Below are 16,863 nucleotides of genomic sequence, written 5' to 3'. Positions count from 1 at the left end.
ACTTTCTGTACAAGTGAATGAACTAATAGACTAACTGGAGCCATTGTTATTAAAATCAAGAACTGCCTGCCGTTCCTACTTACTTAACATGAAATATTATTCAGAAAGGGCATTTAGAAAAAAAAAATTTAAGCTTAAAAAAAATACTATTCCAATGAGGAGGGGTAATTAGGTTTATTTATTATTATTTTTTTAATGGAGGTACTGGGGATTGAACCCAGGACCTTGTGCATGCTAAGCACACTCTACCACTGAGCTGTACCCTCCCCTAGAAAAATTTTTATCTCAGGATCCCTTTATACTCTTGGAAATTATTGAGGGTCCCAAAGAGATTTTATGTGAGTTATACCTATTGGTACATACCATACTGGAAATTAAAACTGAGAAACTTAAAAAAAAATTAATCTATTAATCCATTTAAAAATAACAATAATATATCTACTACACATCAACATAAATAACATTTTTATGAAAGGTAATTATATTTCCCCCAAATTTCTTGAGAAGAGCAACACCATTTCTGTGCCTTCATAAACATCTTTGGTGTCTGCTTTAACAGACACCAGGTGGATTCCCATATATGCTTCTGTATTGAATCCACTGATGCTGTTTTAGTTAAAAAATATGATGAAAACCTGGCTTCACATCAGATTTGTAGTTTAAAAAGAAAGAAATATTTCGATACCCTTTTCAGGTACTTGACAATCCTTTTTTAAACTACATCAAAACTTGAAAAGTGGTAGATTCTTTAAAAAAATTTTTTTAAACTGAAGTATAGTTGATTTACAATATTTTTTTTGATTTACAATATTATATTAGTTTCAGGTATACAACATAGTGATTCAAAAGTTTTATAGATTATACTCCATTTAAAGTTATTATAAAATATTGGCTACATTACCTGCACTGTATAGTAAACCCTTGGAGCTTGTTTGTTTTGTAGATAGTAGTTTGTACCTCATAATCCCCTCCCCCATCGTGCCCCTCCCCCTTCCCTCTTCCCACTGTTAACCACTATATCTGTGAGCCTGTTTCCGTTTTGTCATATTCATTTGCTTATTTTTTAGATTCCACATATAAGTGATAATATACAGTATTTGTATTTTTCTGTCTGACTTATTTCGCTAAGCATAATACCCTCCAGGTCCATCAGTATTGTTGCAAATGGCAAAATTTCATTCTTTTTTATAGCTGAGTAGTATGCCATTGCGTGTGCGTGTGCGTGTGCGTGTGCGTGTGTGTGTGTCTGTTGATGGATACCTTAGGTTGCTTTCACACCTTGGCTATCATAAATAGTGCTGCTATGCACACTGAGGTATATGTATTCAAATTAGTGTTGTCTTTTTCTTCAGGTATACACCCAGGAGTGGAACTGCTGGATCGTATGGTAGTTCTATTTTAAGTTTTTAGAGAAAAAGTGGTCGATTCTAAAAGATTGAGTACAATGCGGACTCTGAAATCTTATTAATGAACTTCTGATGCTATGCTACATAAAAATCCACTGGTCGGTTGTGCTTTGCCTGGGATGCAGAAAGTTGGACTGTTGCTCTTACATTAACCATGAGGAAAAAATTAACAGGAAAATCACTTTTCTTGAACTCATCAGAGAGCTGAAGGCAACCAAGTATCTTGAAATCCAAGAAGAGACGAGGACACCTGAGGATTGTCCCATGTGCAGCAGAGCCTCAGAGGAAAATGGGGATGTTATTCAAGCAGACAGGAAGGACTCAATGGTTTTTTTAAATTGCTAGGTGCCAAACGTGGGGCTGGTGCAACAGCAGGGAACCTCTGGGAACTGTGCACTTGACAGTTTGCATCCCTCTCAGGCTCCTTCCCAAGGCCTCTACTGGGTGCTTGTGAGAAAACCTGCAGACAGAGGGGGAGACCAGAAGGAGACTCCCTTAGTGGTACAGATGTGGAGGCAGGGACTGACGGGCACTGCAGGAAAGGCATGAAGCCCTGATAACCCTCACCCTTGCTCGAACCCACCTCTCAAAGGCCTTAAACCTCTGAGTGAGGGGCAGTCCTGGCAAATGTCTGATGTGGGTCCTAAGGACAGGAAAAGAGAACAGAGCCTTTCACCACCTCTGAGGCAACAATTCCAGACCACAGGCAAGCTGTGCTGCAATGCTCATTCATGGAGAACAGCACACTGGGGACAGTAAGGAGGCTTCCAGGGCAAGGAAACTTACAGGTGCTGTAAAGCAGGGCAGTAGGGATGGAAAGGAGGGGAGCTGATGGAAAAGCCACAAGAAGCTGAGAAATGCCTGGATGCCTAGGATGAGGAACGTGGATATTCCAGTGGGTTACATCGTAATCAGCAGCAGCGTTATTGCCATTTACAGCTGTGCCTGACACTGTGCTCAATGTTCTTAAATAGTTAACTCTGATCCCCACCACCCTGAAGTAGGTATTTTCATCTCCATGTCACAGATGAAGAAACTGAGGCTCAGAGAAGTTAAATAACTTGTCCCAGATCACACAGATTGAGAGTGGCATAAGCCAAAACTTAAATTCAAAGCTCAGGTGTTTTCATTTGACCAGGCTGCCATCTAATGTTACATTAGGGACAGTGTCTAATTCCTCCAATCCTTAGAGAATACAAATAAAACGCTCAGTCCTGTACAGAGAGGAGAGAGAAGATAGCTGTTTGGATTCCTTACAGACTGTCTAAAAATGAGACATCTTAGAGGACAAGTGGCAAAAGGTTCCAAGATGCAGGAGACATGCCCAGAATCACTATAAAGGCTCATGTGCAATAAACAAGATGAAATATGGTGACAAGACTGAACCCAGTCCCTACAGTGCTAAATAATGAAACTTCTCTGTGATTCTGTGCCGTAACTATCGTCAACAGCTCTAGAAGTAGGCAAAACTGAACATCCACCTGGATGCAACTTGCCAAATAAAGAAAGGCAAGCCAACCCTGACCTCTGCACCAGACGTAAGAAATCCAGGTTGAGGGATGGCGGAGCGCCCCAATCAAAACCAGGGACCCTGTTCCCCTGCAAGAGACTGAACTACCACCCGACCCTAGCACCACCCCACTGAGTCCCAGGGCTTTCTGCACTTCCAGGTCATTCTCACGCCGTAGCAATTTCTCAAGTTTTTGTGTTATCTGCAGACAGACTGAAAAATATAATTCAAAACTATTAAAAAGAAACCAAAAAATGCTTAACCTTTCTCAGACACTAACGAGAAAATCTGAGCCTAAAGGGTCAATTGCTTTAGATTTAGTATGTTTCAGTAGGAGGAAGCAAGTGACAGTTGCCTCCCCCCTACCCCAAACTATTTATGGTCCCTTTACTACTAACTGCCATTTACTTTCTTCCATCAAAAGGCTTCATATTCCTCCCAAAGAGAGGATGAGAGAAAGGATGTATCTGAAATGACGGAGGAGAAGAAGTTGAGCCATCCTGCCAGAGAGCAGACAATAGTAAATTCATGATCCCACATGATGAATGTCTGGGCTGTACTGTGAGGCCCACCGCCTACATTGTTCAGGGCCCCAGAGAGCACAATTACTTTTGCTCTAAGGCCTCAGTTAGATGATGTGCTGGTTTTGAGGGTAAAAAACAAGGAACGCTTTCTCCCTGGAAGGTAACCTGCTTTGCTGACTTAGTTAATAAATCTTTATCATGATGTCTCCATGTAAAGAGAATGAGGCAAATATGATGAACCTCCCTTTCTGAGGGAAATGAAGACATGGAAAAATTAAGAAACATGGCCCTGGGAAGATACTGAGGGCAGGAGAAAAATCCTTTGTCCCCTGAGCCTGGAGCTTGGTACTAAAATGAGGATAAGAAAGAGAAGAATGAACAGTCTGGAACAGAATGCCACATGGCTCTGAACCCGGCCTGGTCAACTTTTTCATCAGCAACATGAATGAAGACGTAGAAAGCAGCATGTCTGGCAGATCTGCTCATGATACATGAAGGTCATCAGGATCCCGAAGGGTCTCAGCAGCCTGGGACAACCCAGCAGAGCTGGCAAGGTGAACCCGGGGGAGACACATCAAGTCCGGCATTTGAGTTCAAAGACTCCCTTAAACAAACAGAAAAGGGAAGGGCTTAAAAGCAGTTGTATGAAAAAATATTGCAGATATTGCAAACTGTTGGCTCACAAACATATTTTGTTTGGCCTTTGCAGTATTTGTGAAAGACACTAAGGCAACATTTAAAAATTGGGAGAGTCTCATAAAAATCCGGATTTCCGGCTGCTCTTGAAAAACTGACAGATCTGGCAATGCCATGTCTGCGTTCAGACATGACAGCAGTTGCTTAGGAATGAGTCGCTGCTGTCCCCCTTAGACAGGGGTCCACTCCCCCAATGGAGGCACACAGACCAGGCTGGACTGGTTACCTCCTTAGCTCTGTGGGCATCTGTCTGCAACTCTTGACCTGGGTGTTTCAGCTAACTGCTAGCTTAACAGAGGCCAACAGCTGCCAAAAACTTCACCCAATCCATGGTAAGGGGAGAAAAGCGTCCAGATCAGTGGCCCTTAACTTCTGAAGAGTCACGGACTTGTCAAAGAACATAAAAAAAATCATGGAGTCTTCTCTCCAGACACACGTCTATCCGTACAAAAATTTACAATTAACTTCTGGCTGTTGACAGACAGACTCCTGAACTCCCAGTTTCCAAGTTAGCAAGCCCCGTCCAGAACAAGGAGAGAAACTGTCCCACTGTGTGTTCACACAGCATGTCTACTTCTTGCCAGGAGGGGTGCTGGCAACCAAGATGATAAAGTGTCTGGAAATCGTATCATACAGCTGAAGAAACTAAGAATGGCTAGCCTAGGGAAAGGAACACTGGGAAAGGAACAGAATACCCACTTGTAATTTTAGAAGCTATCACAGGGAAAAGGGGTTAGGCTTACATCTGCCCAGCTGGCAGAACTAAGACCTATGAGAAGTTACAGTGAGGTCTCTTTTACTATTTCAGTTGAGTGTAAGAAAGCAGTTTCTTATAATTAAAGCTGCACAAAACTGGAGCAGACGGTCCTGTGGCACAGCAGAGTAGTGAGTTCCCCCACTGCCACAAGCATCCAAGCAGAAGCAGGATAATGGAATGTCAGAGATGTCACAGAAATGATTCCCAAACTGGGTGGCAGGCTGTTCCACAAGTATCTAAAGCTTCTTCCAAATCTAAGTTTTGGTGGGCAGAGCTGAAGATAGCAGTAAGAATTTCCGTCTCCTCCCAAACCTTAGTCTAGCTCTGATGCGGCAGTAACATTGGAGCCAAGCTCCACTCAAGAGACGGAGGGAAGCCCAGTGACTGATCCTCCCCGCGATTCTCAGTGGGCTCACCAGGACCTGGTCGAGGTGTGGCCACTCTTGCAATCTCACACACCAACTTTTTCTTCTTCTAACCCACTCCTCTATTTACCTCTCTCTACCTGCCTTCAACTGTCCATTTTTCTTGGGACGCTAAGTTTTGTAGCGTTATCAGTTAATGTACTTCCTGAATTGACTCATCTTCCCCACAAGGTTTCAAACATGTGGGCATTTAACTACAGCTTATGCCTGATGACTTCAACAGATAAAAATGGGGGAGAATTCTGTGCTGTATTAACTTTGTATGAGCTTCACAGTCTGGTTAGAAGAGGTCACAGACTGGACCACTTCAAGTCTGCCCATGGAGGAGGTGGTCAACACTGAAGGCTCTCTGTAATGTGCAACAGAGCGCTAACCAGGGAGCTGGTATTCCAGGACTTTCAAGAAACTAAAGAAACTGCTTCACTGTGTCTTCAATTTCTAAATCACTCCCTGCCCACAAATAATTTTCGAGTCAGAAACACTGCTTCCCCAAAAGAACTTTGCTGTTACAGACATCCTTTAAGACACCATGAATGTGAAACACTTTCCCCTTCTTTACACAGATTACACAGCATATCTGTTCTGGCTGCACACAATCAAGATGAAAATGTCTAAAAGGAAGATTTCCTTTTGTCCACATTACTGCTCTCCTCCTGAGTGTTTCCTCCCCACCAGCTTCGGAAACAAGTTCTGAAAGCAAACTTTCCCTCCATTCCAGGGAAGAGGGGAACCTGGGGCCTCTTGACCTATAAAACTCACTATTTTGGAACATCTTCATTCTCCCAAGCCTGTGCCAGTCGAATAGAGTCTCTCTTCAGCAAGACGCTGGCCAGCTGGGGCCGGACAGCAAGGCTTCCACCCCTAGGAGCCAACACAGATAGGGCTCAAAAGCTCCCTGGAAAAAAAAGTCTCTACTTGAGCTTGCATTACAAACTGTTGGAAAAGACAGATGGAGGGGATGACAGGAAAAGCAATTATTTCTTCTGGGCTTCCTTTCTGTCTGGATTCTAAGGAGACGAATACAAAATTCCATCACAGATTGAAATGCTATCTAAACATTCTTGAAAATGTGGTCTTGCTCTCTGAAATATGACCTGCTTTGCTGCAGCAACCTGTAACTTATTAATATGGGAAGGTGGAGAGGGCGGACATTCCTGCAGGCTGTCTAATTCTGGGCCTGACTCCCCAGTACTGCTCGTTTGTGACCAGAGCTTAGAACATAAATAACTAAAAGATATATTATCTACAGAGCATGACCCAACAGAAAGTCCTGATGAAGCATTCACTTCATTTTCCCATTCCTGGGTTTTTAAATACCTGGGACACTCTGAAGTGTTTCCAGGTTTCTAGTGAGTCGTTCTAAATATAGGCAGAAACACACTCAACAGTAGTGTTATTATTTCAAATGGTCGTTAAGTTGGGACTAGTCATACACAAATCAAGCTTTAAACAACTTTAAAGGGACACACACATTGGTCAAAATGATGTTTTACGGTAAAGGGCTTTTAGTTATTTATAATTAATAAATAATCTCCCACAGACCAAATATTCAACATGCCTGAATAAAATGTTATTGCAGGTGGACTGTGTGTTCTGAGATATGCCAAGATGATGAAGATACAGTTTTTGCCTCAAGGAGTTCATACACTACTCAGTGGGATAAGATGCGTTCACTAGGGAGTCAAAAGAGATCACGGAAGCCAAGTGAAAAGCACGCGCACAGGGCAGTGGGAGTTTGTGGGCAGAAAGACTGTATATCTAACTGATGGATGCTGGGAGCGATTTTCTCATCAGTAAAATGAGAGGAGTGGACCAGATGAGTTCCAAGTCCCTTCTGGTTCTAAAATTCTCATTCCTTTGGTGTATCTAGTTGAGCTGAGTAGAAAAATTCACAGAAGAAGTGGTATTTGAGCTGAGCAAGATTTTGAAATCAAGAAAAAGAGGAGAGCGAGCATTTTAGGCAGAAAGAAGAACATAAGCACAGGTCCAGAATGCTGGCGGAGCACCGGGCTCTCGGGGTGGCAGGATCACAGCAGGGGGCAGAACCGGAAAGGGAGACTCAGGCCTTGACTGTCACGCAAAGGAACTCGGATTTAAGCTGGCAGACAGAGGCCACTGGGGTTTCTGAAGAGGTAGACAACACGACCAGAGAGTAGGAAAGTGAAAGAGCAACATGAGGCTGGAGTGCTGGCAGGCTACCCTGTTACTCTATCATGTCTCAGGGCCCCCACGTACGTGGGCTTCACCTGCCAGAGAAACGGTGCTTCATGGGAGAAACCTAAACAGACAAAGCAATAAGGACGAAGAACCAGGCAAGGATCAGGAAATGGGAACCATTTTAGGAAACTAATATGTCTCTACACAAACACTGATGATGACAACAAGGAGGAAGGCAGACGACTTACAAACACGCCAATGGAAGATAACGAGTAGGAGGAAAAAGAAAGTCATAAAAGGTAGGAAAAACAGAGAGATGGATAAAACTGAAAATGTAAGAGAAAAAGAGACTCATAACAGCTGGGAGCTACTAGAGGAAGTAGCAGTAGGAGTGATCAGAGGATTACACGCTGTACTCTTCAAATTTGGGCAGCATAATGAACGTTTTAAGAAATTCGCTGTACTAAAAAATGTCAAAGAAGACAAACAACTGAATTGAAAGGCGCACATCTGACCTAACTGAATCAGCACTGAGCGCAGTGAACTGGACACTGTCTAAGAAGACGACTAGACCAGGCACACTCAGTATTTCTGTTAAGATGGTAACTTCTGAAATACAATGCTTTTTATTAAGATTTATTTACTTATTTACTTTTAACAGGGGGACTGGGGATTGAACTCAGGACTGGTGCATGCTAACCATGTGCTCCACCACTGAGCTATGCCCTCCCCTTGAAACACAATGCTGAAACAGAAGACTAGAATCCAAATGAAAAGGAGCATGGTAAACAGATAACATCCAGCCCCTCAATCACTGGAGAATACCTCTTCCCCATATACTTCCTTCATTCCCTTCCAACAGCCCTTCTTAGCCAGACCCAAAAAGAACTAAAAAACTTTGAAATCAATCTACAGTTACCTGCTTGGTGACAAAACTAGGTATGAAGAATTATAGCTGTATTGAGCTACTATTATCTTTTTCTTGGGCAATATATCAACTTTATTTCCATCTTGCTTTTTTTATTTTTTTTTTAAATATTTTATTTATTATTGTATTATTGAATTATTTTTTATTTTGGCAGGGGCAGGGGGGAGGTAACTAGGTTTGTTTGTTTTTGGAGGAGGTACTGGGGATGGAATCCAGGGCCTTATGCATGCTAAGCATACGCTCTACCCCTTGAGCTATACCCTCCCCCACCATCTTGCTTTTTAAAAAAAAAAATGTTAAGGTAAAATGCACATAACATAAAATTTACCACCTTAGCCATTTTTTATTGTACAGTTTCACTGACACCATTGTGCAACCATCACCACCATCTACCCCCTTATTAATTTTTCTTACCTTATAAAACTGAATCACTATACCTTTCAACAGTAACCCATTCTCCCTCAGCCCCTGGCCAACTACCTTCATACTTTGTCTTTCTGATTTTCACTACTCTAAGTATCTCGTATAAGTGAAATCATCTGATATTTGGGGGTTTTTTGTGTGTGCCTGGACTATTTCATTTAGCATAATGTCCTCAAGGTTCATCCGTGATGCAGCATAATGCAGAATTTCCTTCCTTTTTAAGGCTGAGTAATATTCCACTGTATGTATAGAGCACATTTTGCTTAGCCATTCACTGTCAATGGACACTTGGGTCGCCTCCATGTTTTGGCTATTGTGAATAGTGCTGCTATGAACATGGGGGTGCAGATAACACTTCAAGACCCTGCTTTCAGTTCTCTTGGGTATACGCCCAGAAGCAGAATTGCTGGATTTCATGCTCATTCTATTTTTCAATTTTTTGAGGAACCACTACACTGTTTTACACAGCAACCGTGCTGCTTTACATTCCCACCAACAGTGCACAAGCGTTTCCACTTCTTTATGCTTGTTTGTTTTTTTAACAGCAGTCATCCTAATGGGTGTGAGGTGGTTTTTGATTTGCACTTTCCTAATGATCAGTGATACTGAACATCTTTTCATGTGTTTATTGGCCATTCATATATATCTTCTTTGGAGAAATGTCTATTTAAGTCCTTTGCTCATTTTTTTAACCAGGTTGTTTGCCTTTTTATTGTTGAATTTTAGGAGTTCTTCATATTTTCTGCATATTAAACCCTTACCAGATACACGATCTGCAAATACTTTCTCCCATTCTGTTGCCATTTTACTCTGTTGATTGTATCTTTAGATACACAGGTTACAGCTGTCTTTGCAGCAACAAAAATACTACTGAAATCCCAACATTTAGCTGATAAATGAAAGCAGTGAACTGGTTTAGCAAGAGTTACACAAAATAAAGGAGGGCACAGAGGCATCTGACGCTAAGAAGAAAGACAAGGAAACTTCAGTTTTCTCATTTCTGTGTGCATTTCACCCTGGCCCTGGGTGAGCTATGTTACAATACATGTTTCTGCTCCCAGGGACACTGGGTGACAGTTCATGGCTGGTGTGGGAGGCCCATCCTGCTACCAGCGAGACAAATCATGCCAGTTTTCTGCTGTGTATGGGGCAGATCAGTATGAAAGTGCTCTGTAAGCAGGTAGATGAACATTTTGGTCCCTTGGTTGTGGGACCCTGAAGAAATCACGGGATATAATAAACATGGAGGAGTAAGTCACTTACCTGCCTGCCATCCTGTCCCACATTTGTCTGACCTCTTACGACAGTTCGAATATTGTCATCCAGTCTCCTAGCAAAAACGTTAAAAGATGCAGATCATTAAAATAATCTCGATTCTAGGTTGGCCAAAAGAAAAAAAGTTAGTAACTTATCCACCAATTTCTGCAGATTGCAGCTACTTGCTCAGAAAAATATCAAACCAGTTTGAATGATAGAAGAAAGACTGAGACCCTGGACCCCAGCGAGGAGGCAGCAACAGTGGTACAGGAAGCCAAGCCCAGCACAGGCTAATGAGTCACTTTTTTTTTTAAAGGCTATTTTCACTTAATGTTCAGAGCTGTTCAAAAGGGCCAATATACCTTTTAGTATTTTTCATGGAGCAAACCAGAAATGACAAAGTTGCTGAAACTTTATGGGAACAAGCCAGAGAATTAAAATTATCTCATACAAAATCCTTCCTCAGTAACTTCCTCAGGAACCTTAAAAGGGATGAGGAGCCAGGTGACACATGAAATTGGTGCTTCACCTCCTGATGGTGCAATCTGTGTAGGAGACAGATCTGTGGCCTCCAATTCCTTTCTCCTGCAGCTTAACAGGGATCATTTAATGGCATCTCAACCAGAGAAACTCACATGAGTCAATTTTTTTGTGTGTGTATATCTATATAATTGCCTTTGTTAATACCACTTTCATTCTTTTCAAAAGATAACTTTACAGTCAGCACAAAGGTAGGACTTTATATGCATCCTAGTTAATCCTCTGAAATGAAATGAAAATTTCATTTTTCATTTGAAGAATTCATTAAAGGTATGGTGGGAGAAAGCTGAAAATAACTGGCTCGCAACTGACTTATAGATCATCAGGGAATTTTCATTCTCTGTGCAAAGTCCACCAAAACAACAAATAGGCATCTTTGCACTTCTTAAGGCATCCAACTGAACAAAATATTAATGGCAGAGATCTTCACCTAGAAACTCAAAGGTTTTCAGGGGGAAAAAAGAAATCATCTCCTGAATTCAAAATGAAGGTTTCTGTTCATCAAAAAAAAAAAAAAAAATATATATATATATATATATATATATACACACACACACACAAATAAATATAAATATATATATATATACTGTATATGTTTATTTGCAAGCAATATAATCTGTATGTGCAGTCGAACTGTAATAATTCTACCTAATAAAACTAAAAAAGGAAAAAAAACCTAAAAAAAACTATATTTAAAGAAATGGTATCAACCATTATAATAATAATTACAATGAATAAACTTTGACTATGTATCCACCACGTGTCAAAACTGGGAATTTAGACATGGATAAACCAGAATGAGGCTATTTGGCAGGAAAGACATTTGATGACCATCCTAGACATCCTAGATTAATCACCATGTTTAATTCTGAGGCACCACTCATGCCAACCAGCAGATCTGATCACACTGTTAGCTGATATGCGGCCAAGGAATACACATATAAGCCCATCTTCCTATCTAAGCATTGGGAATACCACCCCCCTCCAAAAAGAAAGTAACTCTGCTAGGGAAATGAAGCCATTAAAAATACAGCAGAAATAATTTTGCTTCCCTCCATAATCAACTGTTTTGAATAGTCTGTTACAGATTCCTTCCTTCTTTTATAGATAATTGAAGATTGATCAAAGAATCGAGTTCTTTCCCACAAAGCTCAGGCAACCCAGATAAAAGAACTATTTTTTTTTTAAAAAAAACTTCCATCTCTGGCAAACTTGAGATTTCAGTGTTCTCATAGATGTGTGATCCAGAATGTGATTAACTAAACGATGAGCATATTTTCATTAATTATTAATAATCACATGGTGCTACTTACCCTATTTTCAGTCTAATTTTGTTCACAACTTCATCGATGTTTGCCAGAGACTACAATAAAGAAGAAAAAGAGTCAGTTATTATTTCACTTCTTGGAATTACTCTTCCACAGGGGAATGATGAGCTGTAACAACTATTCATGATATCTCAAAAAAATTATTCATACAGTGTGATACAACTTTTACTTTAAAAAAAAAAAGTATAGCAGTAGTGGGCAACTACTGCAAAATCCAGCCGGAAATCTATTTTTTGTAAATAAAGTTTTATTGGAAAACAGCCATGCTCATTCATTTACATATTATCTACAACACCTTTGAGCTACATAGACAGAGTTGAGTAGTTTCAACAGAGACTGAATAACCCACAAAGCCTAAAATTAGTATCTGGCCCTTTACAGGAAATTTGCTGACTCCCAGTATATAGGATTGTGACAAATTTGTATGACAAAATACTCAGAGACAAAAATGAATGAATGATTACAAGACACAACAACATGGATCCATCTTACTAATGTTGAACACATACACAAACCAGACACGAGCGTATACTGCACGACGGCATTTATACAGTTCAAAAGTGAGTGAAACTATTCTCGTGTTAGAAGGCAGAATAGGGGTTAACTTTGGGGGTTGGTAGTGACTATGAGGGGCAAGAAGGGGCTATGAGAAGAGGTTTTATGAATGTTTTATTTCTTGGTCTGGGTGGTGGTGACACGGCTGCATTCATTCAGTGAAAATTCATCAAGTTATACACGTAAGATCTGTGTACTCTTCTACATTATGTTAAACATCAATAAACAAATAAATATTTTTTTTTAAGTGTCCAGATCCATTAGAAAAAAGTTTGAAAGGATACAACACTAGCAGCTGGAGTCTAGACCAACAGCTGTCACCTATGAAATCAGCAGCAGTAATTGTAATCTATGAAAAGGAGAGATTTTAAGTTTTTCTTTTTTGTCTATGAGAATTTTCTAATTGCTTTATATTGACAATGCATTGCAATTATGATAAAGTTATTTCCATTTTTAAGACAACAGTAAAAACAAATGGTCTATTAACCAATTTAGAGAGCAGAAAAGTGAGGAAAGGGTGCCCCCTACTGGAATAGAGATGGTACAATTTTATAGCACCATTTTAACTAAAGTTTTCAAAATACAATTTTATAAGTCCTCTTTCCCTCTCCCTCAATAGATCTTTTATCTCAGAAAGAATTGGGGATGATGCAGGCATTGTGCTTATAAATTGCTACTGGCAACTTTTGCTGGCAGGAAGAGGCCAGAAGCCTGCCAGGAGCAGGTCTGGTAAGAGAACCAGGTCACATAAAACAAGAGGAAATCCTGCCATTTGCAACAACATGGATGAAACTTGAGGGTATTGTGCTAAGTGAAATAAGCCAGACGGAGAAACATAAATACCATATGATTTTAGTCATATGTAAAACATAAAAAAATAAACAAACAAACAAAAAAAAAAACAAAATAAATGAACAAGCCAAACAAAAATACATACATACATACAGAGAACAGAGTTGTAGTTACCAGAGGGGAAAGCGTGGAGCAGGAGGGGGGCGAAATAAGTAAAGGGGATGAACTATATAGAGAAACTAAATGTGGTGGTGAGCATGCAAAGGACACAGAGAAGCAGAAAAAATAATGTGGCACACATGAAACTCACATGTTTTAAACCAATGTTACATCAATAAACAAAATAAAAATTTAAAAAGTAATGAACTAAAACAACTATCTTAATATTATAGATTAAAATGTTTTCTTTGGGGGAAAAAAAATTAAGAGAGAACCAGGTCACAAGTGTCTGAGATGTCAGAGGGAGCCATTCACATCTTGTCTACTGTCCTGACAGAGCCAAAGATGACTCAGCATTTTCAGAAAGCCAAGAAAAGGTAAAGATGACTCTCAGTAAAGAGAAGTTATTTTGACCCAGGAATCCACTGCCACGTCTATCATTTCAAAACCAGACTGGGTGGAAACAGGAGCTGAGCTGTCGGAGGACCTGGGTTTGGCACAGCTCTGCCACTGTTGACTTGCCAACAGACCAGTGGGCAAGCTGTTGAACCTCTCTGAGTGTCTATTTGCTCCAGTGCAAAATGGACATACCAGTTCCTGCCTTGCCTATATCTGCTGGAACCCATTCTTAAAAAAAGGGGGGGGGGGTGGTATAAGAAAAAAACTATTAAAAAAATTAACATTTGGGGAAACCGGGTGAAGAGTATCCATGAATTCTTTGTATTCTCACATTTTTTCTAAAAATGGGACATTATATCAAAAATTTAAAATTGTAATCTATTTAAAATTGGTAAGATATATACATGACTAAAAATTCAAATAGTTAAAGGTAAATAGTGAAAAGTAAGGCTTCCTCTCCCTCTGTCCTGCCCACCCCCTCAGTCTGCTCCCCAGAGGCGATGGCTCTGAGCCGTTTCTGTTGCACCTTCAAGGAGACTGTCTGGGTATTAAAAGCATGCCCTTCTGTATCAAAAGCACACTGTCCTTTTTTCACTTAATATAACCAGGAGGTGATTCCACATCAATCAATGTTGATTTTTGGTGGTACAGTAACCATTTCTTAAATTTAATACTCCTTAGACATGAAGGTTTTGCTTAAGCTGTAACATTTTTTCTAAGAACTCAAAATATTTATGACTTCAGACTTCCAACTGTATGTAGTTCAAAAGAGCAAAAACCTGGGAACGACTTACCCTGGGGGGAGGTGATCACATGTCCTCTTTGAGAATCACTCATCTAGTTTAGTTGTAATGTGGCTGTACAGTTTTAATTTTATCATTTAAAAATGTTTGAATGATTGAAAAGTACTTCCTGATTCTAATGGCAATTCTTGCTGATTACAGAAAAGACATAAAAATCATCTGTACCCTCAGCTGAGTATAGTCACCATTAGCATTTTGGTATACTGCCTTCTACAGTTCCTTCTATGCAAATATTTGGCTTAAAAAAAAATTAAACTGAGATAATAAGCAATTTGGCGTCTTATTTTTTTCACTTAATAACACAGATCCAAGAGCATTTTGGAAGTCATTAAAGATTCTTTATAAACAACTTCATATGACTCTTTTTTTCAAAGTTCTAATTATAATAGTTTCATATTAGTTTGGATTTTTAATTTTTTTTTCTTTTGGGGGGAGGTAATTAGGTTCATTTATTTACTTTTAATTTTTTTAATGGAGGCACTGGGGATCGTTCCTAGGACTTCGTGAATGCTAAGCACGCACTCTACCACTGAGCTGTACCCCTCCCCTCTTCGTATTAGTTTTCAGTAAGTGTCATCTAGATTCCCCTCATCAGAACTCTAATGAAAACATGACAAATGATCATCTGTAGTTTTCTACTAGGAGACTAGAAAGGTTTTCCAGATCATTACCAAACCTGGCTACTCTTCAGAATCACCCAGGGAACTCTTAAATACAGAAACCTGTGTTCTTCCCACCTGGACCTGGTGAGTGAGAGACATCTGGGATCTGTTCCAATCCACACTCCTACCTCCGGATAACCCCAGACATGCAAGCAGATGCCACTTAACAGAATGATATACACACCCTCCTCCTTAGAGTGACACTCAATTTATTCTTGATATACTGACATCTACTTTAAATATTTGAAACTCATAATTCACAAGTATTTACTGCATGTCCATGTGGTATATAGATGGGTTTGCCCAAGATCTAGCAATAGTTAAAAGAAACTGTAAATCATGTCACTACTTTCTCTTACCTTTGCATTAAGGTCCATGGAAATCTGGGTTGGAAAATGAACTGCTAAGTATAAATCTGGGATTGGGGACATAAAGGTAACCCTGTGTCACAAAATTTCTGAATTACCTAAGAAACTTCACTGTATGTTACCACGTACATGGCAGAGGAAGAGGTGAGAACCTGGTGGCTCCCTACTTATGTAATTTTCAAATCTAACCATTTGTTTGGTGAGTCAGCAGTCTTGATAGGTTGGGGTAAATGAAATATTTTCATGGCTAAAATTGCTATCTTTATACCAGTTGTTTCCAAATTTCTCTCTCTAGCTAATCCCTAGAATTCCTCTTTCACAGAAAATGATGAGCTCTAAAGCTTACCTGTGAAATCTCAAAATGGACACACAGTAAGTACTATTTTTCCAACTTTATTTAAAGAATTAACATGTCCGCCAGAAAAAGATGGGAAGGACATATGCCAAAATATTAACAATGATGGGGATTATGAGCTCCAGAATCAAATATCCTACTTCGCATTTCTACCTGGATGACGCAGTTCAATAACTGAGCTGACATGGCTCTTCCTCCTCACTCCTAGCATAGGGGAAAGGGGCCAGCACCCACCCAGTCTGCCAGGCTAGAAATCAAAGTTCAAAATCCTTCGTTTGTCCTATAATGTGCAACTTAAATACCACCTCCGGGAAGCCTTTGGGGATCCCTCAGACTATTTGACTTCACGGTATTTAGCATGCTTTGTGGCACTGCCATCACATTCAAGGTGAGTACTCTCTCTCTGTGTCTCGTTATTCTCATAAAAAAATAAGCATGCTAATAAAGTGGAGAATGCTTGGTGGCAGGGGGTGGGCGGGGCTGTTGCCTAACATTTACTAAATGTTAACTATTACTATAGTTGTAGCAGTTAGGAATCCTTTTAAGAGCAAGTAACATGTCATAGTAATTATACAAACAAGTCACTGTAACTCCATAATCATTTCCTCATAATCTGTTAACGGTGTGATTATTAACTAAGAAGCTGGCCTGGAAGTTCTCTGTAGGACCATCGCTGCCTTGTTTACCCCTCTAGCCCTGAACTTCCTACAGAGCTAGGCAGAGGAGGTGTTTGTGTTGAGTAAATGAGTGAATTTTAGATTCTTTGTCCCTTCCAGCACCGAATCCCATGACTTCCATCTCCTACGCAGCCCTCAGATC

The 16,863-nt window shown here is 40.1% G+C and overlaps 1 protein-coding gene across 4 annotated transcripts in view; it reads right to left on the bottom strand.

Moving 5' to 3' along the window:
• VPS53 (VPS53 subunit of GARP complex) overlaps positions 1-16,863 on the bottom strand; it is a 127,528-nt gene that overhangs the window by 105,485 nt on the left and 5,180 nt on the right. For all 4 annotated transcript variants that reach the window (XM_074343195.1, XM_074343193.1, XM_074343194.1 and 1 more), the window contains exons 3-4: positions 11,937-11,986; positions 10,090-10,156 (exon numbers count right to left, since the gene is read on the bottom strand). Coding sequence is in view for 2 of the 4 variants with exons in the window: in XM_074343193.1 (XP_074199294.1) it covers positions 10,090-10,156; positions 11,937-11,986 (117 nt within the window). In the remaining 2 variants the exon portion in view is untranslated. The remainder of the gene's footprint in view (positions 1-10,089; positions 10,157-11,936; positions 11,987-16,863) is intronic.

This window comes from Camelus bactrianus, chromosome 16 (assembly GCF_048773025.1).
Source record: "Camelus bactrianus isolate YW-2024 breed Bactrian camel chromosome 16, ASM4877302v1, whole genome shotgun sequence".
NCBI lineage: Eukaryota > Metazoa > Chordata > Mammalia > Artiodactyla > Camelidae > Camelus > Camelus bactrianus.
This window is presented reverse-complemented; position numbering and strand designations above follow the sequence as displayed.